The 23,156-nt window shown below is 46.0% G+C and overlaps 1 protein-coding gene across 2 annotated transcripts in view; it reads left to right on the top strand.

Moving 5' to 3' along the window:
* The window catches only part of DPYD (dihydropyrimidine dehydrogenase), a 725,075-nt gene that overhangs the window by 633,217 nt on the left and 68,702 nt on the right, over window positions 1-23,156 (top strand). For both annotated transcript variants that reach the window (XM_075002998.1, XM_075002997.1), the window contains exon 20: window positions 16,307-16,486. In XM_075002998.1, coding sequence (XP_074859099.1) covers window positions 16,307-16,486 — 180 coding nt within the window. The remainder of the gene's footprint in view (window positions 1-16,306; window positions 16,487-23,156) is intronic.

Here is a 23,156-nt window from a genome sequence, read left to right as displayed (position 1 = left end):
CCATGTGGCGTGCCCTCCCAGTGCAGAAACGGGTCGGCATCGCTGTCTGGAAGCTGGCCACTCCAGACAGCTACCAATCCGTGGGGCAGCAGTTTGGTGTCGGCAAGGCCACCGTTGGGGCTGTCCTCATGGAGGTAAGAGAACCCACGGGGGGAGGGGAGGGCAGGGGAGGGGGGCCCGGGCAGAGGAGGGCAGGGCAGAGGAGGGCAGGGCAGGGCAGAGGAGGGCAGGGCAGGGGAGGGGAGGGCAGGGCAGGGCCACGCACACCCTGCTCACCCCTCATTGGTGCTGTCCCATGTGCTTTCCCTGCAGGTTGTGCGTGCCATCAATGCCATGCTCCTGCACAGGCTCGTGGGGCTGGGGGACCCAGATGCCACCATCGTGGCCTTTGCCACCCTGGGCTTCCCCAATTGCTTCGGGGCTCTGGATGGGACTCACATCCCCATCCGCGCCCCGCATCACAGTGGAGGACGCTACATCAATCGCAAGGGCTACCATTCTGTGGTCCTCCAGGCCTTGGTGGACAGCCGGGGCTGTTTCTAGGACATTTATGTGGGCTGGCCTGGCAGCACCCATGACGCCCGGGTTTTCCGGAACTCGGGCCTGTGCCGCCGGCTGGAGGTGGGGACCTACATCCCCCAGCGGGAGATCCCTCTGGGGGACACCACCATGCCCCTCTGCGTCATTGCAGATGCGGCATACCCCCTCCGGCCGTGGCTCATGCACCCATACACGGGCCATCTCTCCACTAGCCAGGAGCGCTTCAACCAGCGCCTGAACCACGCGCGCCAGGTGGTGGAGCGCTCATTTGGCCGTCTGAAAGGACGCTGGTGATGTCTCCTGACCCGCCTGGATGCGGGCCCCAACAACATTCCCCTGATTGTGGGTGCCTGCTGCGCCCTGCACAATTTGGTGGAGAGCAAGGGGCAGGCCTTTTTCCAGGGCTGGGCTGTGGAGGCCGGCAGGGCCGACATGCAGCCACCCACTGCCCCCAGTCGGCAGGTGGACCCCGAAGGGACCCGGGTCCGGGAGGCCCTGCGGGCCCACTTCGATGATGAGGCCACGGGATGAACTCTGCCAGGCCCCCCACTGCCCGCCCCTTCCTCCACCACACTCCCTGCCCCAACGCCCACACCATGGAGCACCCAACCGCACCCCCCTCCCACTTTTCCTGGACAAATGACAGCACGCACTTGTGGCTGAACTTAAACTGCTTTTTCTTTTAGAACTTTTTTTTTTAACTATAAATATAAAACAAGAGCAAACTATATACAACATGTGTGGAACCAAAGTAATATGTACAAATAAAACAATAGTAATAAAAAAGTGTGCTCAGTAATAAAAAGAAAACCAGGGATGATAAAGGGGAGAACTATTTACATGGGGGGGACGGGGCAAACGGGGGGCACAAAATAATAAGTCCCAACTATATACAAGGGGGGGGGGCCACGTCCCGGGCCCCTCGCCCCTAAAGTCCAGCACTGTGCGTGGGCGGCCGGGAGCCCTGCCGCGGCCGCAGCCCTGTCCGGGGCTGGCTGTGGGCGGGCCGGACCGGAATATATGCCCAGCGAGTCTCAGCTGGCTCCAGGGGTCCCTCCGCGCTCCGGCCCTTGGCGGTGGGTGGCGGGGCGACGGCGGACGGGACGGCGATGGGCGGAGCAGCTGGTGGTGCGGCGGGTGGAGCAGGCACGTCGGGCGCTGCGGTGGCCAGCGCGACATGGGGGGCCAGGTAGTCCACCAGGCGGTTGAAAGTCTCCATGTAGGCCCCCCATGCCTCTTGGCGCCAGGCCAGCGCCCGCTCCTGCAGCTGCAGGTGCTGCTCCACGACCTCCAGCTGCCGACGGTGGATGGCCAGTAGCTGGGGGTCCGTCGCCATCGGCTGGTGGTGGCGCGGGGTCCGCCATCTAGCCTGCCGTGGGGCCGGTCGGTCCTCGGCCGAGGGGCTTGCCTGGAGCGATGGCCCCAGAGGGCTCTCCGGGACCACTGATGCCTCGCCGGTGCTCTCTTCCGGTCTTTCTGATGGTGCAGGTGCGGGACACAGGAGAGGAGCGGGGGAAGAAGAATGGAGACAGGCGTTAGTGTGGGCCCCAAGCCGTGGCCTTTGTGCCCCCAGCCCTGTGCTGCAGGTTCCCCATCCCCGTCCCCGGGAGATGCTGCTGTGCTGGATGGGGTTCAGGGGTCCCCCTGCACTGCACCCCGTCCCCTGGTGGGAGCGACTCTCACTTCACTCTGCAGGGTCTGACAGGAGAGGTTTCTTAGGCCACAGATGCCCAGTTTCTCCCAGGAGTGACAGCACCAGCTGTCGGAAGAGACAGTCCTTCCAACCCGTCGTGGGGAGAAGACCCCAAGGGGTGCCCCTCTGGGATGCAGCTTTCCCCCTCCTCAGGCTGGCTGCCTTCCAGCTCTCCCTTCCCCTAGCCTCTACCTGTGGCCCCCGCCCTCCCTCCCCCAATTCCAAGCCAGCTCGGCTCCTCCCTCCTGTTTGTTCAGGGCAGAGGTGTCACCTGCCAGCTGTAGCCCCAGGATCCTCCTTTGCCCCTGGGAGCTATTCGGCTCTTGTTGCTCATATGTAGCCTGAGTTTCCCTTTTGCACTCCCCCCACTCCATCACATGCTGCTGCTGCTGCTGCTGCTGCTGCTGCTGCTGCTGCTGCAGGGTGTCCCACCCCGTCCTCCCGGGGGCCCCTCGAGGTTCCGCTCCCCCCTGCCCCGGGGATGGGGCATGGCACTGTCATGCGGGGTGGGGGGGCAGGGGCTGATGCACTGCTGTGAGGGACATGGCCCTGCTGTCCTTGGGGCCATGGCCATGTGAGCATGTGGGGGGCCCTGGACACATATCTATTACCCCCGCCCCTCAAGCCCAGGGGTGTACACCAGAGGGGGGTACGTAGCCGTCAGTCCACTCCCACGGTCCGGAAATCCCCGGGGGGCGGAGGCCCGGCTGCTGCTCCGGGATGGCAGGAGGAGGATCTGCAGCCCGGATTCTGCAGAGGAGGAGCCCCCCACCTCCTCCTCCTCCTCCTCCTCCTCCTGCCACGATGTCCCGGGGGTGGGCTCCGGGGGGGGCCCCCGGGGTGCGGGGCTTACCTCCGGGGTGGACTCCGGCTGCAGGGCCTGCTGGGGCTCGTCGGCCGAAGTATCAAGGGTGGCCGGAGGGGAGGAGGTGTGCTGGGGGCCCAGGATGTCCCTGAGCTCCCTGTAAAAGGGGCAAGTGATGGGGGCGGCCCCAGATCGGCCGGCCGCATCCCGGGCCCGGGAGTAACCCTGCCGCAGCTCCTTCACCTTACTCCTGATGTGATCAGGAGTGCGGGCAGGGTGACCCCGGGCAGCCAGGCCGTTGGCCAGCCGAGCGAACACATCTGCGTTCCGCCTCTTGCTCCCCATTACCTGGAGCACCTCCTCCTCGCTCCAGAGCCCCAGCAGGTCCCGCAGCTCGGCCTCCGTCCAGGAGGGGCTCCGCTGCCGCTTGCCAGCCTGGCTGCCCACCTGGCTGGGCTGGCTGCCCTGGCTCCCCTTGGGGGGGGTCCCCTGGGGGCGCTGGGGGGGCTGCCGGGTAGCCATCGCAGGTGCTGGCCCTGTTCTGGGTGGCTGAGGGACGTGCAGGCTGGCCGCGTGTCTGGGCTGCCGCCTGCACATTCCCTCAGCTTCCTGCACAGGAAGGGAGGGGGAGGGGACCTTTAAGGGGCCACTCCATGAGGCCACCAGTGAGCTGAGGGGCTGCAGAGAGTGTCTCTCAACCCCTCAGCTGATGGCCGCCATGGAGGACCCCGCAATTTTGAAGTTGCGGGATGCGCAACGACTACACGGTCCCTACTTCGACGTTGAACGTCGAAGTAGGGCGCTATTCCTATCCCCTCATGGGGTTAGCGACTTCAACGTCTCGCCGCCTAACATCGAAGTTAACTTCGAAATAGCGCCCGACGCGTGTAGCCGTGACGGGCGCTATTTCGAAGTTAGTGCCGCTACTTCGAAGTAGCGTGCACGTGTAGACACGGCTAAAAAGAGCAAACTGCTGGTAAGTCAGTCTGGTCGCTGTGATTAGCCAACTGCCCCTCATTCTACACTGCCTAGTTATGTCAAATTCAACCTTCTGATTTGATATATATGTATAGCCCCAAAGTTGTCTTTTCCCTTTTATTCTGCCATGACTTTGGAGACCAGCAAGGATACTTGGTTTTCTGTTAAGGGCCTGTTCCTTAACACTCCGTTTCTCTGGTAACCAGGAGTCTTTAACTGAGGGGTTTTTGTAACAACAGGACAGTTCTGTGTTTGTGAATAAACAAGCTACTGAAATTGGGTAGGTGCTTAACTGTTTGTAATTTTGGATTTGTGTACACAACAGTAAAGTATGAAATAAATAGCCACCCCCAGACATGAGAATGCAGAAATCGTCACTCTTCTGAGAGACTCCAGTGAGACCAGGGGATGGAAGGTTCCTGAAGATGTCAGCTGGAAAGGGAATATACATACAAAGAAACTTCCACTCTGTATCATGGCAGCTCCACTGATCCTTTGCTGCTAGGAAGTAGCAAGCAGTGAAAAGAAGAAAAGGTGAGTAAGGCTCAGAAGTGTGTGTGTAATCAAGAAGGATAGTACCTATGCCATCCATAGACTTAGCCTGGGGGCTACTCTGAAGAACACCTTCTAGTTGAGAGATAACTCTATTAATATCGATCATTTTGACTATATGACCAAGTGGATGGTCTGTAAATTTTGTCAGCTACAGTGAAATCTTCCCAAGAAGAAGCAAGTAATCTGGACAAATCATCCTTGATGCCTGGATTTTTTGTAACATCATAGACCTCCCTAATGCAGCACTTGATGCACGGTGAGAGCGGTCTTTTAATCCATGCAGCTAGAATGAAGGAATTAGAATTAGCTAGAAACCAATAAAGAAACAGATTTTCGGAAACTAGAAGTGCATTTAAGGAAGGTTTTAACTTCTCTTAACATTCAGGTTGTGCCATTTCTTTTCTTTCTTATGTTTACTATTTGAGCAGTGAAAGGGGAAAGAAAAATCTCTTGGGAAGTGTGAAAGTAAGTTTTTATCATAGGCCTCAGAGGGTCAGAACTGTTTTATTCACATGAATTTCATTCTTCAACAGGAAGAGTAGCAGTTCACAAATTCCTACAGCCAAGCTGATAAAGGGTGAAAGCAATTGTAGCTGAAATAAAATAAAACAGCATTGAAGGGAGAAACTCACAGGGATGAGAGGTTAATCATTGCCTGGCTAAACTGAGGTCTACAGATGGGAAAATTGGTTTGCTGGTTGGTTTTGATAGACTTGCAGCTTTAAAAAATCAGGTCACGTGAGAATGTGCATCAAGAGATGATGCTCATTAGAGCTGGCTGAAAATGTTTGGATGAAACTTTTTACACAGAAAAATGCCAGTTTGTTGAAACCAAAATGTTTCATGAAAACACGAGTGTCAATTTTTTTTCATCAAGTATTCAGGTGAGAGAGAACAAGACACTTTCTTTATAGCCTTATGGCTTGGACACTGGCCTGGGATTTAGGAAGATTAAGTTTAGATGCTTTCATTGACTGTTCAGAATGGTCTGAGAAGGAAAACTTTTTTCCTGACTCAAGAAGACCAGGCACTTGAACCTGGGTCTCCTCATGTGGTAAGGATGCTGTTCATTAGTGACATGTCCTTTTATGGTGGTGACTTACTGACAAGGAAAGTCCATCCAAAGATAAGTCATAAGTGATGGAATTCCTGTCTTTTTAGCATTATTTTTGTTTGTTTTGTTGCACCAATACTAAAAATTATCCCCTTTTAATATGATTTTTGAAGTAAAAGGTGAACTGGATTTTGGAAGAGTTATTGACTTTCAAAATAACCTGGATCTGCCTTTCAACATTAAGTGGCTAGGTTTATGGTACTTGCTGAAGAGGAGATCTGTCTTTGGAGGTTGTAAAAATACAGACCAGGAGAATAGGACTAATGTGCCTGTAACTGCATGACACAGATACTGATCTGAGCTTCTAAAAAGGAAGTAAGAGGACTGGAGAACTTAGCTTCCCACCACAATATTTTTCTGCTCCTTGACACAGGATTGAGCTTTTTACCTTTGATATTCCACATGTATATGATGAAGTCATAGACAGTTGTAGAATCCAAACATGGGTGAGGCCTGTTTGCACACAGCATTTTAGCATATCTGCAATGTAGATAAGTACATATATCTCCTTCAGATTAGATAGCACTTACAATACATTGATGGCATTCATTGTATATGACTGATCATGAGATTATTGCTCATAGCTGTAATGCTCAAGGGCTGTGAAATCATATTTGTTTTTCTAAGTAAATGGTTGTGATTGTAAAATCTTGCACGTGCTCATGTCATATATAGAGGTTCACTCTGGACGTCTAGAACTAACTGTAGTCTCACCTGAAAGTAATGTAGAGCATGCCTTTTTAATCACCAGGGCTGCGTCTACACGTGCACGCTACTTCGAAGTAGCGGCAGTAACTTCGAAATAGCGCCCGTCACGTCTACACGTGTTGGGCGCTATTTCGAAGTTGAAATCGACGTTAGGCGGCGAGACGTCGAAGTCGCTAACCCCATGAGGGGATGGGAATAGCGCCCTACTTCGACGTTCAACATCGAAGTAGGGACGTGTAGACGATCCGCGTCCCGCAACATCGAAATAGCGGGGTCCTCCATGGCGGCCATCAGCTGGGGGGTTGAGAGATACTCTCTCTCCAGCCCTTGCGGGGCTCTGTGGTCACCGTGGGCAGCAGCCCTTAGCCCAGGGCTTCTGGCTGCTGCTGCTGCAGCTGGGGGTCCGTGCTGCATATACAGGGTCTGCAACTAGTTGTTGGCTCTGTGTATCTTGCACTGTTTAATGAAAGTGTGTCTGGGAGGGGCCCTTTAAGGGAGCGACTTGCTGTTGAGTCCACCCCGTGACCCTGTCTGCAGCTGTGCCTGGCTCCCTTATTTCGATGTGTGCTACTTTGGCGTGTAGACGTTCCCTCGCTGTGCCTATTTCGATGTTGGGCTGAGCAACGTCGAAGTTGAACATCGACGTTGCCAGCCCTGGAGGACGTGTAGACGTTATTCATCGAAATAGCCTATTTCGATGTCGCAACATCGAAATAAGCTATTTCGAAGTTGGGTGCACGTGTAGACGTAGCCCAGATCAGCATAGCTCTCACTGAATTTGATGCCTCTAAGCTGCTAACTTAGAACCTCAATGGGCAAATGTATATGTGCTTTTGTTCAGGTGTAATGTTCACAAGAAGGATTGAAACTCTCATCCTACTCTGCCTTGCATCTTGATACTGCATTACCAAGCCTTGTTAAATAGCATCCCATCTGCTACCCCAGGTCCTGAAAGTCCCTAAAGCGCCTAATGTGAATAAAGCAAATCATTTCACCTATATTGTATCAATACTTATGAATATTTTTCTTAGTCATAAACTTGTTCTTTTAGAAGAGAGGATCTCAAATTGTCAAAAAAAATACTCCCCTCATTCTCACAATCATGTAACATCTTCTGGGCAAACATAGTAATTACTTATATAGAGAAGTCTTTTTTAGGAAAGATTACAGTGTATATTTAGCTGCCATAATTTAATTTACAGCTGTAAAGGAGAAGGGAGAGCCAGAATTAAGTGACCAGACAGCTGTCCAAGGAGCTGCAGACTACTGGCGGTCTAAAGACAGTTGGAAAACCTTTGCCCTAGAACATTATATTTGGTTGCTTACATTCTTATCACACCCTTCCCAAGTTATAAGGGAATGAACTATGCTTGGAATGCTGGATGTGCTGATTTTGGTTTCCTGATTCTTTGAAGATTGTGTTCATCAAAATCATTGCTTAAAAGCTGCAGAATTGATGTATTCATCTTCATGTGCAATGATTATGCAGCACTTTTCATTATGTAACAGAAAAGGTTCTTCATAGAGTTCAGTAGTCGGCTACCAGCTACAGTGAATAGAGTTTTTAAAATCATATGTAAGCATTCCTGAGATTTAAATTGTATGTTTTTCCATCATGAATTTTGTACTTATCTTAGGAATTTTAGATTACACCCTTTATCTGATACGGCTTCAGCAGGTCCCTTCACAAAGCACATTGTAGTGCTTTTATGTAATACAGTCTCTCTCCAACATAACCTGTGATAATAAAAATTAAACAAAAAGATAAAGGTCTCAGCTGTACATTGAAAATATAGCCTAAAGAGATTCGTAAATACTTCTCAGACAAAGAGGTAAATTTATGTATTTAACAGTTCCCAGGAAGAATTTGTACTGAAAAAAAAATTGTATTAAATGATGACAAATACATTAAAACTGATAAACATATTTACAGTATAAAATCAATGAGGCTAAGCAGCTCTTTTCCTTACCTTCTCGGCATATCACTGAGGAACATTTCAAAGTAAACTCATCCAAATTAATATAAAAGCAAAACTGCTTCTCCACTGAAGAACTTTTCAAAGGTATCCAAGAGGGGTTTTGTTGTTGTTGTTGTTTATCCCTTTGCTACAATCAGAATATTAGAATGTGTGGAGTCAAAGACAGATTTTCTAATAGGATGGCATTTTGAGAGCTATTTTATTTAGAGATCTTGTGCAGTTTAGTAGCAAAGCTAAAATAACTATCTTCCTTTTGGGGGAAGCAAGATGGCATTCAGCTAAATACTAGAATTGTTATGACTTGGAAGGGAAAAAAAGCTGCCAGAAAGGCCAAAGTATATAAAAGTGTTTGAGATCTCAGGAGTTTAAATCAATGCACTGCCACAGTTACAGCACAGATGAAAGAACCTGCTGTCTCAATTGCCAGGAAACTACTTAGAAACTCTCACTTTGATTTCTTTTGGTAGTCTATTACATTACTGCTAAATGCAACATATAGGGACATCAGGGCTTTGATGTTGTAAAGCTACAACAAATGGAAACTAATGTGGGAGAACAGTCAACCTTTGTGATCTGCATGTATCTAAATAAATATACACCAGCCTTATCTGGCTTTGTATCACCACTACCAGCCTGCCTACCTACCATACCCTTTTCCATTAAAATTGCTATTATTTTGTGCCCATTTTCCAGTACAGAACAAAGCACGTATTTTTGATGGAAGGAAAAATAAAAATGTCTCTCCACTACTACTAAGCTATGAATGATGTGAATTCAGTAATGATAGGGAGACAGGGCTGTGATTTGAAACAGGTTAGAAGAGGAAAGCTAGTGCTAACCAGGGCTGATCATGAAAGAAAATAAGAAGCGTTGTCTTGATCTTAGTCAGCACGGAGGCCTTTTTGATTTCACAGGCCTAATCACTGCAGATGTTTACAACATTTGTAAACTGAGTGTAATAAAACATATCAGGCCAGATTTTCTGCCTTTCTCCAGCTCCTTGCTCCAGCACAGTGAAGGGACAGTAAACTTTCCGCAGCTGGGATCTGTGCAGGGAAATACAGGACAGGGATGGTACTGAAGGAGTGTGGGGCTAAAGTTCACGGCTGCATCTATGTTTCTATCTCACAGAATCATAGAATGATAGAATCACAAAGCTGGAAGGGACCTCAAGAGGTTATCGAGTCCAGCCCCCTCTCCCAAGCCGGATCAACCCCAACTAAGTCATCCCAGCCATGACTATGTCAAGCCAGGACATAAAAACCTCCATGGATGGAGATTCTACCATGTCCTTGAGCAATGCATTCCAGTGCTTCACCACCCTCATGGTGACGTAGTTTTTCCTAATATCCAAACTACTCTTCTCCATCTGTAACTTCAGACCACTACCCCTTGTTCTGCCATTGGTCACCACTGAGAACAGTTTCTCTTCATCCTTTTCAGAGCTTTGCTGAAGTCAAGGTATATCACATCCACTGACTTCCCCATGTCCACAGAGCCAGCTACCTCACCACAGAAGCTAATCAGATTGGTCAGGCAGGACTTGCCCTTGGTGAAGCCATGTTGACTACTTTTGATCATTTCCCCTCTTCCAAGTGTTCTAAAATGGATTCTTTGAGGATCTCTTCCATTATTTTCCCAGGTACTGAAGTAAGGCTGACTGGTCTATAGCTCCTTGGATTGTCCTTCTGTCCTTTTTTAAAGATTGGCACTACATTTGCCTTTTTTCCAATCATCCGGAATCACTCCTGATCTCCACGAGTCTTCAAAGATAATGGCCAAAGGCTGAGCAATGATGTCTGCCAATTCCCTCAGTGCCCTTGGGTGCATTAAATCCAGACCCATGGATCTGTGTACATATAGTTTTTCTAAGTAGCTCTTAACTCATTGCTTCCCCACTGAGGGCTGCCCTCCACTTTCTCATGCTACATTGTCTAGCACTGTAGTGTGGCAGCTGTCCTTGCCCATGAAGACTGAGGTAAAAAAAGCATTGAGTACTTCAGCGTTTCTTACACCATCTGTCACTAGGTTACCTTTCTCATCCTGTAATGGCCTGCACCTTCCCCGATAACCCTCTTATTGTTAACATGCCTGTAGAAACCCTTCTTGTTACCCTTCACATCCCTTGCCAGCTGCCGTTCCAATTGTGCCTTTACTGTCCTGATTACTGCCTAGCATTTTCCAGCTTTATATTTATACTCCTCCTTAGTCATCTGTCCGAGTCTCTACCTCTACATCTCTTCTATCACCACCCTGGAGTCTGCACAAGCTTCTCCATGGACTCCAGACTCCGTCATGATGGGGACGGTAAAGACTGAAGCTCCAAGGGGAGGTGAGAGAGGAAAAGGTGTGGGCTAGATCCTCCCACATCAACCCCACAGAAATTACATGAAAAAGATAATACATCTCCTGGCTGAAATATCATTTCCAAATAGCCCTCTCCTTCCCTGCCACTTTTCCCAAGAAGGCAGTCACTGCTTCGAAAAGCCTTTTAAATGGATCTGCAGAGCTAGTGAGTTAATCAAGACTATTCCAGTGCCCTGACTCAGTGCAGGGACACAGGGGCTTTGCATGGATGGACCTTTCTCCCACAGATCATGCAGAATATGCTGAGTTTGGGGCAGCCCTGCATCTTTTTCTGATGGCAACAAAATAAAACATGACAAGCTGATATGTGGGTATTTCCACCATTGCACTCAAAGCAGTTGCTCTCAACAAAATCCAGTGGATCACGTGGGAGATGTGCCCAGTAAAGTCTTCAGGATTTGACACTGCTGTGTTTTGTAATGATGATTACAAATGGCCTGCTGGGTTTTTATAAACTTTCATTATCACTGATGTAATACATCCATTATTGATCATTTCAGTTTTTTTAAAAAATATGGAATGTTAAGGAAAAGTTTTCAAATAGAGGCAAATTATAAAAAAACCCCAAACATATAACAAGTAATAAGAACTCTGCTGGCACACTCACTATAGCTCACTGCTGAGTTTTTCCCAGATCCCACTGACAAGTTTAAATAAGCATAAATACATCATATATCTCTATGTTAGGGAGGTAATTTCTTATGCAGTACATAATAATGGATTCTGCAATGTTTGTGTGCTCCTCTCACTTGCCATTTCACAGACCTTGAGCCTGTGATACATTTCACAGGTGCATTCCCCAGAGAAATCATATAAAAGGCATTTAATTTGATGAGTTACCCATATATTAAACAGTTCAGAATCAAGCCCTTAGAATTTACTCTTAGTTTTACTGAGATAAACTTGCTCAATATATTTATTTGCCTCTGTAAAAGCAATTGGACACAGAGTCCCTTCATTTACAGCCCCATGCTCCCAATGGTGGCGTGCAACATTAACACTCTCTAATATTAAATTGTATTAAACAATGTTGGGTGTACAGAGAACTCATTCTGCTTAGTACCACAGCAAACACATCTTTACAAATCCTTTTAACCTTTCATTAAAGGTATATTAAAAAAAGGAAAAATCACCTAAAGCCTTTGAAATATTAAGTATTAAGTAAGACTTTCATTTTAACGATATACCTTGTTCCCTTTCCTTTTCACTGGGAAAACAACTTTAAGAGTCTTTTAGATGGTAATAGTTATCCTTACAAATAAAGGAGAAGAAGTTGGTTGAAAGCTGGAGCTTCTTATTTCTACTGCTGTTTTTGCTGAAATCCGATCCCATTTCATCTCAGGTTGTGTTTGAGATTCAACTTCAGCCCATAAAAGTGGCAGTGTCATCTAGGGCCCTTTATCTGGAATGGCCTGGTCAGCACATCTCTCCGAATTGGAATGAAGAAAGGCCCAGGATTTCAAAAGATAATGGAGGTGGCAGTCATGATGAGGAAATTTGCGTCAGTAGCCTAAGGCTGTTCATCTTCACCCTCACCCCTCCAAAAGTCTCTCTAATGTATCCACAAAGGGAACAATGAGAGGAATGGCCACTTCACTTATTAGTTTGTCCATATAGGTTTGATTTATTAGTTACCAGACCACAATCTTTGTTTGCCTGGCATGATCTCAACATAGTCCTTGAGCTGTATCTGTAGGCTTTTGGTTCAGGCTAATTCAGTTTTTCCAATCAACAGTTTCATTATACGTTATTGCAGCATCTTGTGAACTTTCACATATTTGTTTCAGTTAAGATCATAATTAGAGTAAATTTAGAGTCCCAATTATCACAACAACTCTTGGGATTTTCAGTTTGCTACTATCTCCTGCACATTCTTAGGTTATTTCACTTCATAATATTGCACCGTAATATGGATAAAAGCCTCTTTTTTGAAAGGTTATAACATACATCCTGCAGTGTATTTCACATGTACTCATACTGTCAAAATATTTCAGAAGTTCGACAACAGAATTTGAACTTGTTTTAAGTGATATAATGTATCATGGCTTTTAATTATATTTTCTTACATTTTACTTTTATTAAGAGTAACTAATAAAAGTGATATCCATATGGTAAAAAAATAGAATCCTTTAGTGAACAAAGAGGTTTAAATAAAGCATCATCGAAGTTCTCAGTTAAATAATGTGTGGAGGAAATTATTATGATGTTCTCTATAATTGCTCTGAAAAAAAATCTAAGTCTATGGAAGGCATAACAGACCTAATTAATGCTCACCCTGTTTCTCTAGAGAGGCAGAGTTTGTGTAATGTAAATGGGCTGCATAGGAAATGCTCTTGTGCATATTTTATAGTTATTCCCTTTTTTTCTGGCAAAGCCGTGGTGTATGATATTTTAATATGTACCTTCCTTCTTCTGAACTGCAGCTTGTATTAGTTTATGAAACCATGCATAAAATGCTGATATATTACCAAGGTCTTTTTTCCCCTAAGTTGTGAAATCAAGTATCTGTTGTCTCTTATGATTTAGTTTTAGAGGAGTGTGTGTGTTTATATTGTCTTGAAGTAGGTGAGCATGTGATTGTTTTATTTGTTACATACATGTCTTATGCAGGAGTAAAACTGCTTTTCTGATACCACAAATGAATGCAAGTTTGTATCTGTCCTTGAAAACACTGACTTAGCCTTCTACCTGATGGCTCTTTCCTCAGATTTACCTAATGGCTGCATCTACACTGAGCCCTAGTGCTGACAGTTTGATGCACATAAGCAATGTGGAAAATGCAAAATGGTGCCTCAGTTGCATAGTCACATGATTAATGTGCATATTCATGAGGTTAATTTGCATTTTTGTGGCAGAAATCGAGCACTGTATATGTGGTTCTGCTGACAAAGGGGTGTTTTGCTGGCAGAACCACGCCTGCACTGCTTGATTTCTGCTGCAAAAATTAGCGTCATGAATATGCCAATGAGCCTCCATTTGAATTTTTGAGACTGTTTGTCTGCATCAAACTATGGGCACTAGGGCTCGATGCAGACATAGCCAATATGTCTGCTGTTTGAACAGCAGGAAAATTGGCAGTTCCCATTAAAAAGGGCACAGTATTGATTTGGCTTCTTTCCCCTTCACAATGCTCCTTTCCCCTCCATTGGATACTTAGCTGACTCCTCCTTCCCCTTTGCCTGTTGCTGGGGCTCCTTTCTGTTGAGAAGGGGTCAGCTAGAAAGGCCTAGCAAGATAGAGTACTATGCCAAGTACTTATGCAGATCTTTGGAGACAGAGTCTTAATTATGTTTGCACCAGAAAAAAACAAAAGCAAGAAACAGTGCAGAAGAGCCAGGTCCATAGACACGGGCTCACACTACACTGCTGAAAATGGCCATATGGATTGTCTAGCTCAGCCTCTGATACCTGTTCCCTCTGTGGGCTTCTGCCTGCGCTATAGCCCAGTCTAGAATGTCTACATGGCTATTTGTAGTGCCACAGCCCAAGCCTGGATCTATAGGCCTGGGTTCTGAGAGTTACTGCAATGTTTTGGTTTTGCAATGTGGACATACATTTATCACCCCCGCATTGCAAATCTTCTCAATTGTATTGCCAGACTTACAGGCTATGTCTACGCAGAGGGTTTTTCTGGCAAAACTGGGCTTTTGTCAGAAAAACCCGTGGAGCATCTACATGCAAAATGTGCTGTCAACAAAACCCAGCACATCCACCAGCAGCATTATACCTCTCCACGTTCTGGTATAACGCCTCTCTCAATAGTGTCCTGTTGACAAAACAGCCATGTGGACGCTCAAGGAACCTTTTGTCAACAGACCGGGCTTCTGGTTCACCAGGCGGTCCTGTTTGCAGAGCTTCTGGTCAGCTGTTCTGTTGAGACAGGGCCTAGTAGTCTGGCGGCTCTCTGTCAACAGAGCAGATTGCTCTTTTGATCTGGTTTTATGTGTATTTGCAATCCGTCGACAGAAGTTTTGCTGACAAATCCTTTCCAACTGGCAACAGATGCTTCTTGTGTAGTCATAGCCACAATTTTTCAGGAGGCAAGGGGGGTTGCTTGTTAGTTTTCAGACCCCAGTTCCTGAAATTTGGTGATTATGTGAGAATCTCAGTTACTCCCATTTTTCTTGAGTCCATGTCTAGCTCCCATGGTTGTAGAGAAGAGCTTTAAAGGCACCTCATAAAGGTTCAGAAACCAGAAGGCAAATTAAAATAATCCCATTAAAAATTCGTATGGTTTTAGGGTGGGGTCACTTGTAACTGACAGTACTAGGCAGCAACACTTTGAGAAGGAATCATTCCTGGGGCTGGAGAGCTTTTCCTCACCTCCACTTCAGCTGGTTGAATGTGGGCATGTGTGTTTGTGTGCGTATGAGAGTGTGTGCACTAAACATGGTCATGGAACATGTTGGTGTTGTCCCCAGTTCATTTTTTGCTCTGGTTGGTATTTCTGAAGATGGTATCAGATAATACTTATTACAATGGTTTTAGCTTCCCAGGCCATGTCCCCTGGGCCAGGAACCAGCAACCTTCAGCTCACAGCCCATCAGGATAATCCACAGGTGGCCTACGAGACATTTTACTTATGTTGCCCATCTGCAGCCATCCTCTCATCCCCCTGGAACTAGGAGTTTCTTGTAGCAGGAATAGCAGCAGCAGGGGGATCATGTCCCCCTGACACACCAACCAGGCCCTGGGAGTGGGAGCCTGCTCCATTCCACTTCTTTGCCAGCCTGCAGTGGGGAAGGTAGGCATAGTGGGCTGGGAGGGCTGTGGAGTGGAGCAGGCTGCTGCTCTTGCGGTCCATGTGATAAGTGCAGGGGGAAAGGCGGCCCACTGCTGCCTCTGGCATGCACAATCCCTGGCCCTAGGTGATCCCCTGTCCCAAGCCCAGCCCCAGGTCATTCTCCCCTCCTCCCATCCATAGGATGGTTGAGGCAGCTGCCACGGAACATCCAAATGCACAGTGCCCCACCTTCTCCTACGGACAGAACAGCTCCGAGAACCATCATGAACTCTTATAGTCAGCTGTTATCATTTCATTTCCAGGGTTGCTGTAGTAGGTTAGAGTTTTAGGTTGGCCCATTAGCCACAAGCTGGGCTTAGAAGGTGGAAAAATGTTCAAATGTTGGTCATAAGGGCTTCTTTCTGCTGTGTTTGCCTGTTGTTTATAAGCTGCTCAGAGCAGGAACCATATTTTTGTTATACATCTGTAGAGTACCAAGCACAATGGACCGATGACCTTTAGCTGCCACCATAATACAAGTTATAATACTAATACAGAGAGAGGGACTCTATTCTTTTCCTGGATGGCATTTGCTGTTTGGGGAAGCCTTTTTCCACTTGCTTGGGTGGGCCAAGCTGTGTCTGGGGAATTCATGTTCCAGATCTACGCTGGTGGTGACCCTGGGGCAAGATACTTATCAGCCTGAATTCCTGAGTTCTGTTTATTTCTATGTTTATAATATAGTTGCATTTAAGGTCACTGGACATCAGTAAGTTCAGACTGTGCAAGTAATCTGACAGATCATTAGACATCCGTTGTTGATTGCTGGGTGTGTGTTTTCTAGGTGTGCAGTGCCATACAGAATCAAGATTTCACTGTGATTGAGGACTACTGCACAGGTCTGAGAGCCTTACTTTACCTGAAAAGCATTGAGGAGCTTCAGGACTGGGATGGACAGAGCCCTGCAACCATGTGCCATCAGAAAGGAAAGCCAGTACCCAAAATTGCAGATCTGATTGGAAAGGTACGTTGTTACATTCAGATTCCTGTTTAATATTATCACCTTTTGGCTTCAAGCATAGTTTCAGACAGTGGATTATGCTTTTTTATCCGAATGGCCATAGTTTATCCAGATTATCATCAAAATTAGTTGGTGTGAGGTCTTTTTTTCCCTTTTCAATAGTCACCAGGCAACTTGTGATGTCATATTATTACTGACTTGACATAATACTGTGATGTTGCCAATGACCTGATGTCACCACTTCATTGACTGTAGCCAGATTTAATTTTTTTTAAGTGTAGAACGTCAAAAAAAAGTATTAGAAATTCTCTCTTTATTGTACTTTTGAATTCGGGTTTGCATGACTGCTTTTTGGTTAGAATCCATAATGTGCTCCAACCCTTTTGCAACACTCAGGTGGTGTAAACAGCCCCCAAAGTAAACAACTCCACTATCTGAGAATTCTCCCAGCATGAATGAGATCTTAGCTAGGACAGAGCTAGCTTTCCTGCTGTGTTCCATCAGCCCTATTGCGAGAGCATCTGAGCATTTCACAATCTCTAACATGTTTATCCTTAGAACATCTGAGGTAGGAAAGTGCTATTATCCTCATATTACAGAGCATAGAGGCATAGAAACTTTTTTATCTATAACATAGTGGTCCTCCATGGCACCGGCCAGCTGGAGATGGGAAGCATCTTGGCCACCATAGGCACACCTAAGAACATAACATAAGAACATAAGAATATAAGAATGCCCATACTGGGTCAGACCAAAGGTCCATCCAGCCCAGTATCCCGTCTGCCGACAGTGGCCAATGCCAGGTGCCCCAGAGAAGGAGAACAGAAGACAATGATCAAGTGATTTATCTCCTGCCATCCATCTCCTGCCCTTGTACTGAAGGCTAGGGCACCATGCTTTACCCCTGGCTAATAGCCATTTATGGACCTAACCTGCAAAAATTTATCAAGCTCTTTTTTAAACCCTAATAGAGTCCTGGCCTTCACAGCCTCCTCCGACAAGGAGCTCCACAGGTTGACTGTGCGCTGTGTGAAGAAAAATTTCCTTTTATTAGTTTTGAACCTACTACCCATCAATTTCATTTGGTGTCCCCTAGTTCTTGTATTATGGGAAAAGGTAAATAATTTTTCTATATTCACTTTCTCCACACCATTCATGAGTTTATATACCTCTATCATATCGCCCCTCAATCGCCTCTTTTCCAGACTGAAAAGTCCCAGTCTCTCTAGCCTCTCCCCATATGGGACCCGTTCCAAAGCCCTAATCATCTTAGTCGCCCTTTTCTGAACCTTTTCTAATGCCAATATATCTTTTTTGAGGTGAGGAGACCACATCTGCACACAGTACTCAAGATGTGGTCGTACCACAGTTTTATATAGGGGAAGTATGATATATTTTGTCTTATTATCTATCCCTTTTTTAATAATTCCTAACATCCTATTTACTTTACTAACTGCTGCTGCACACTACGTGGATGTCTTCAGAGAACTATCTACTATAACTCCAAGATCCCTTTCCTGATCTGTCGTAGCTAAGTTTGACCCCATCATGTTGTACGTGTAATTTGGGTTATTTTTTCCAATGTGCATTACCTTACACTACTCACATTAAATTTCATTTTCCATTTTGCTGCCCAATCACTCAGTTTGCTGAGATCTTTTTGTAGTTCTTCACAATCCCTTTTGGTTTTGACTGTCCTGAACAACTTGGTGTCATCTGCAAACTTTGCCACCTCACTGCTTACCTCATTTTCTAAATCATTGATGAACAAGTTGAACAGGATCGGTCCCAGGACTGACCCCTGGGGAACACCACTAGTTACCCCCCTCCATTGTGAAAATTTACCATTTATTCCAACCCTTTGTTTTCTGTCTTTTAACCAATTCCCGATCCATGAAAGGATCTTTCCTCCTATCCCATGACCGCCTAATTTACATAAAAGCCTTTGGTGTGGGACCGTGTCAAAGGCTTTCTGGAAATCTAGGTATATTATGTCCACTGGGTGCCCCTTGTCCGCATGTTTATTAACCCCTTCAAAGAATTATAATAGATTAGTTAGACACGACTTCCCTCTGCAGAAACCATGCTGACTTTTGCCCAACAATTCGTGCTCTTCTACATGCCTTGCAATTTTATTCTTTACTATTGTTTCTACTAATTTGCCTGGTACTGATGTTAGACTTATCGGTCTATAATTGCCAGGGTCTCCTCTGGAGCCTTTTTTAAATATTGATGTTATATTGGCCGTCTTCCAGTCATTGGGTACCGAAGCGGATTTAAAGGATAGGTTACAAACCACTGTTAATAACTCCGCAATTTCACATTTGAGTTCTTTCAGAACCCTTGGGTGAATACCGTCTGGTCCTGGAGACTTGTTACTATTTAGCTTATCAATTAACTCCAAAACCTCCTCTAATGTCACTTCAATCTGGGAGAGTTCTTCAGATTTGTCACCTAAAAAGGCTGGCTCAGATTTAGGAACCTCTATAACATCCTCAGCCGTGAAGACTGAAGCAAAGAAATCATTTAATCACTCCGCAATGGCACTGTCTTCCTTGATCGCTCCTTTTATATCTTTATCATCCAAGGGCCCCACTGCTTTTTTAGCGGGCTTCCTGCTTCTAATGTATTTAAAAAACATTTTACTATCGTTTTTTGAATTTTTGGCTAGCTGTTCCTCAAAAGCTTTTTTGGCTTTTCTTACTACATTATGACATTTAATTTGGGAGTGTTTATGTTCCTTTCTATTTTCCTCACTATGATTTGACTTCCACTTTTTAAAAGCTGCCCTTTTCTCTCTCACTGCCTTTTTACTTTGTTAGGTCTCTTACTGTGTTTTTTTATTTGGGGTATACATTTAAGTTGGGCCTCTAGTATGGTGTCTTTAAACAGTTTCCATGCACCTTCCAGGGATTTTAGTTTAGTTACTCTCCCTTTTAGTTTCTGTTTAAGTAGCTTCCTCATTTTAGTGTAATTCCCCTTTTTGAAGCACCTCTATGCTTTCTGCCTCCAGCTGCCCTTAAAGGTGCAGGGAGCCCTGGTAACCCTGTGGCAGTGAACACAGGCAAAACCTGCACCCCTCCACACCCTCACGGCCACACCTGGAGAGCCGGCAGCCAGCATGGCTGGCAGCCAGCAGCTGCGAGACTCCCTGGAGCCCCGCAGAGAGCCCAGGAGCCCCTCCCGGACATCCCATGAAATGCTAGGCTCCGGGTCCTGTGAGGAGAGGAGTCCCTGCTCCTGGGTGTCACATCCAAGAGGAGGAACACCCACAGCTATGCCTGGCTCATAGCAGGCTTGGCAGCACATAGCCACCCAGCCCAAACCCTGGAGCAGGTCCAGGCAAAAGTAGGGGCCAGGTCTGAGTTGCACAAGGGCTACATTTGGGCCAGGGATGCAGTGAGCAGGTCAGGAGTATGATCCTTCACCTGCACCCATTACAAGGAATTTCATGGCCTCCTCGGGAGTGATGACAGCTTTCCTCCCAGCACCCTTGTGGACGTGGTCAGGGAGGTCTCCCACCCACAGCAGAGCCTGAGCCAGGCACAAAGGAGGAGCAGCCTGGGACCTCAAGCCTGGTGGAACCACAGCCACCCTGCAAACCAGAGTTCAGCAATGGGACCCTTGTCATCGCTGTGTCCTTGGCATCCACCATCAAGGGCACATCAAGGGAACCCCCAGTAAGTACCCTTCATGTCACACACCCTGCCATGGCTGGAAGTCAGCCAGACCCCCAGCCACTGGCACCACCCCTGATACACCATAGAAGGCTGCAGCTCCCAGCTCATGTGCATGTCCACAGGTGACACTCAGCATCCCCTCCCATAGATAGCACCGTGGGCCACACACATGTGGGGGACCCCAAATTGTAGGTGTGGCCACCCTCGGGCACCAGAACAACATGATGGAGCAGCGGTTGTGGGTAGAGCAGGAGGAGCAGTCATGGTGGATGTGGGCATGGGCCAAACTCATGTCACACCTCAGAACCATCATCAGCATCCTGCAGGAGCAGTTGGCCCAGCCACCCATGCCTACTGTGCTCCCAACCCTCCTGCCCCCTCTTCCCCCCGACCCCACAGCCCCTCCTGACATCCCTGAGGGCTTCATGGAATTTGTCTGCTGGAGGGTGGAGGCAAGCCAGGTGCACAGCTCCAGCGATCTCTGCTTTCTCTTGTGGAAGAGAAGGGCAGCTGCTATCACAGTGAGCAGCAGTCCAGCCACAGAGTAGGCCCGGCACAAGGTCAGGAGCTGCAGTGGGTCCACGGCTGTCTGGAAGAGTTGATGTCTCTGACTGGCACGTTTGGGCCCTGCACTGGCTCTGCTTGGCATTATGCAGCTCAGCAGGCCTCACATGTGCAGGGAATGAGTGTTTGGGAGGGGCACGCATGGCCAGTGCTCTGGGGAAGGCTTGTCAGCCATGTGATCCTGTCCACAGCATTTCCTGGTGCATTCTATCAGGAGAGTGTCTGGGGCTGTGTGGCCTCTCTCTCTCTCTCTCTCTCTCTCTCTCTCTCTCAATGGAGTGGGTCACTTTTTCGATCTGCTTCCACGTGTGGATGTGCTATGTCGACAGAAGTTCTGTTAGAAGATCTCTTCCAGTAAAACTTGCGTTGACAGATTGCTGTCATGTGGCCCTAGCTACAGAGACTAAGTAGCTTGCCCAAGGGCACACAAGAAGTCTATGGTAGAGCAGGAGCTTGAGCTCAAGTCTCTGAACTTCTAGACTAGCATCCTTAGCCACTATGTTATTCTTTGCTCCAGCAGTCTAGTACAGGCACTGGCCAGCTGGTGTGGATTGCAGCAGCTCCAAGTCTGCTCTTCCTTATACTAGACAACCAACAGATCCATGCTCAGAATCACACAGATATCAATAGTTCCCTAAGGGTGTTTTTTTGCACTGAGCAAAATCTCAGCACAGCCGTGAGCCTGTCTTTGTTTTAAGTGATTGGCGGGATCACTTTGAAGAGTGATTTCGGTTATGCATCGTGCTTATTGATTATCCTTCTAAAAGTCTAATATAACCCTGTTGAAAATGTTGTAAAAATTAAAGAATTACAAAAGAATAGGATTTGCAGTGTCAAAAGCCTCCAAATCTCTGCTTATCACTGCTGATGACTGGAGATCTTTTCAGTAGCAGGTTAGTGATTTTTTTTTTTTTTGGTTTTCTGTGGAGGTCTGAATATTATAATGTTATCTTTCTGTGGAAAAGACAATTGTATTCCTAAAGCTCTGAATGCTAGGATTTAAAAATTCTAATCTCTTTCTTTTCAGCTGCTTAAGTTTATGTGGTTAAGCCCCAGCGCAAAAGGTTATGTCCCAACTTTCTCTTTAACAGATATTGTCAGAGAAATACATATTGCATTTACATTTTTATAATACAGTGATGTTAACATTCTTCCCCTAAAACAACATTCAGTATTCTATCTTAGTATTACCTTTTTATTATACTAAATAGACAGCCATTGTCAGAAGACATTTTTCACGTCCCTCTGAATGAAAAGGGAAAAAATTACAATTTTTAGTCTTTTCGGCTTGTCACTACATCAATAATTAACTTTAAAAAGGTAGTAAGAAAAGATGCGTTAAGGAAGCATTTAATAATTCAAAGGAATCTTAACTTGAAACAGGTCACATGAAAAAGAATAAAAATGAAGTCCTATGTAATCTAGTTTGTCTGGCTGTGTTAGACATTTAAACGGAACAAAAGATACCGATTATAACTGACTTTATATTTGATTACCTTTAATACAAAATTATATCATTGGGCCATTACTACCAGATGACAAAATGTAAAGTTTATCCAGGCTGAACCATTGAAGATGTAATTGTATCTTTCAGCCCGAAATTCAGAGTGACTGCATGTCCAGTGACAAACAAATAAGAGGAAAAGGAAGAAAAATAATGCAGCATGGGTATAAGGGCAATGCCATGATGAATGACTCTACTTGAGGGAATCTAACACAAGGCTAGATATCATTAATATTTATAAAATCATAATTAGCAAGACTGTGCCTAAGCAGCGTTATTAGTGTAACTAATTACGTTACCATAAACTAAGTTTACAATATTATAGGAATTAGTGTTCTTACCTTCATAAATTATCATCAGTATTGGATTCCATGTACTGCACCTACAGATTCCACTAAGTCCTATAGGTTCATATGTATTCAAATCCAAATAGCTCCATACTTAGCATGTAAAGTAGCTAATATAGAATGGTTATCTGATTCCTTCTCTAAATCAAATAAAACACCGAAGAAGGTGACAAACTGAGGTACCACAGAAATCTTTACAAGAGCAAAAGCTATATAAGGCTATCATATAGTAAAAAATTGGCAGCCAAAATCCTACCTTGTGGTTTACAAATATTTTATGCAGGGTTATTCAAATATGTCTTGATTTATTGGGACTTGAAAGCTAATTCATTCAGTGGGATCTATAAGAAAGATAAACAAGAAACAGTGACAGTATTTGCAAACTAAAGCCATGTGGCTAATACGTGCTGCTAGTAATAAAATCTGTCAGATTCATTGAACAGTCAATGTACATACATAAGGAACAGGTACTCTTCCATTTAGTCAATAACAAAAGCAATTACTATATAATATATATACACACATACACACACACATTCACACAGGGCTTTTTTTTTCTGCTGGAATACCCTGGAATG

The sequence above is a fragment of the Carettochelys insculpta genome, chromosome 9 (assembly GCF_033958435.1).
Source record: "Carettochelys insculpta isolate YL-2023 chromosome 9, ASM3395843v1, whole genome shotgun sequence".
Lineage (NCBI taxonomy): Eukaryota > Metazoa > Chordata > Testudines > Carettochelyidae > Carettochelys > Carettochelys insculpta.
This window is presented reverse-complemented; position numbering and strand designations above follow the sequence as displayed.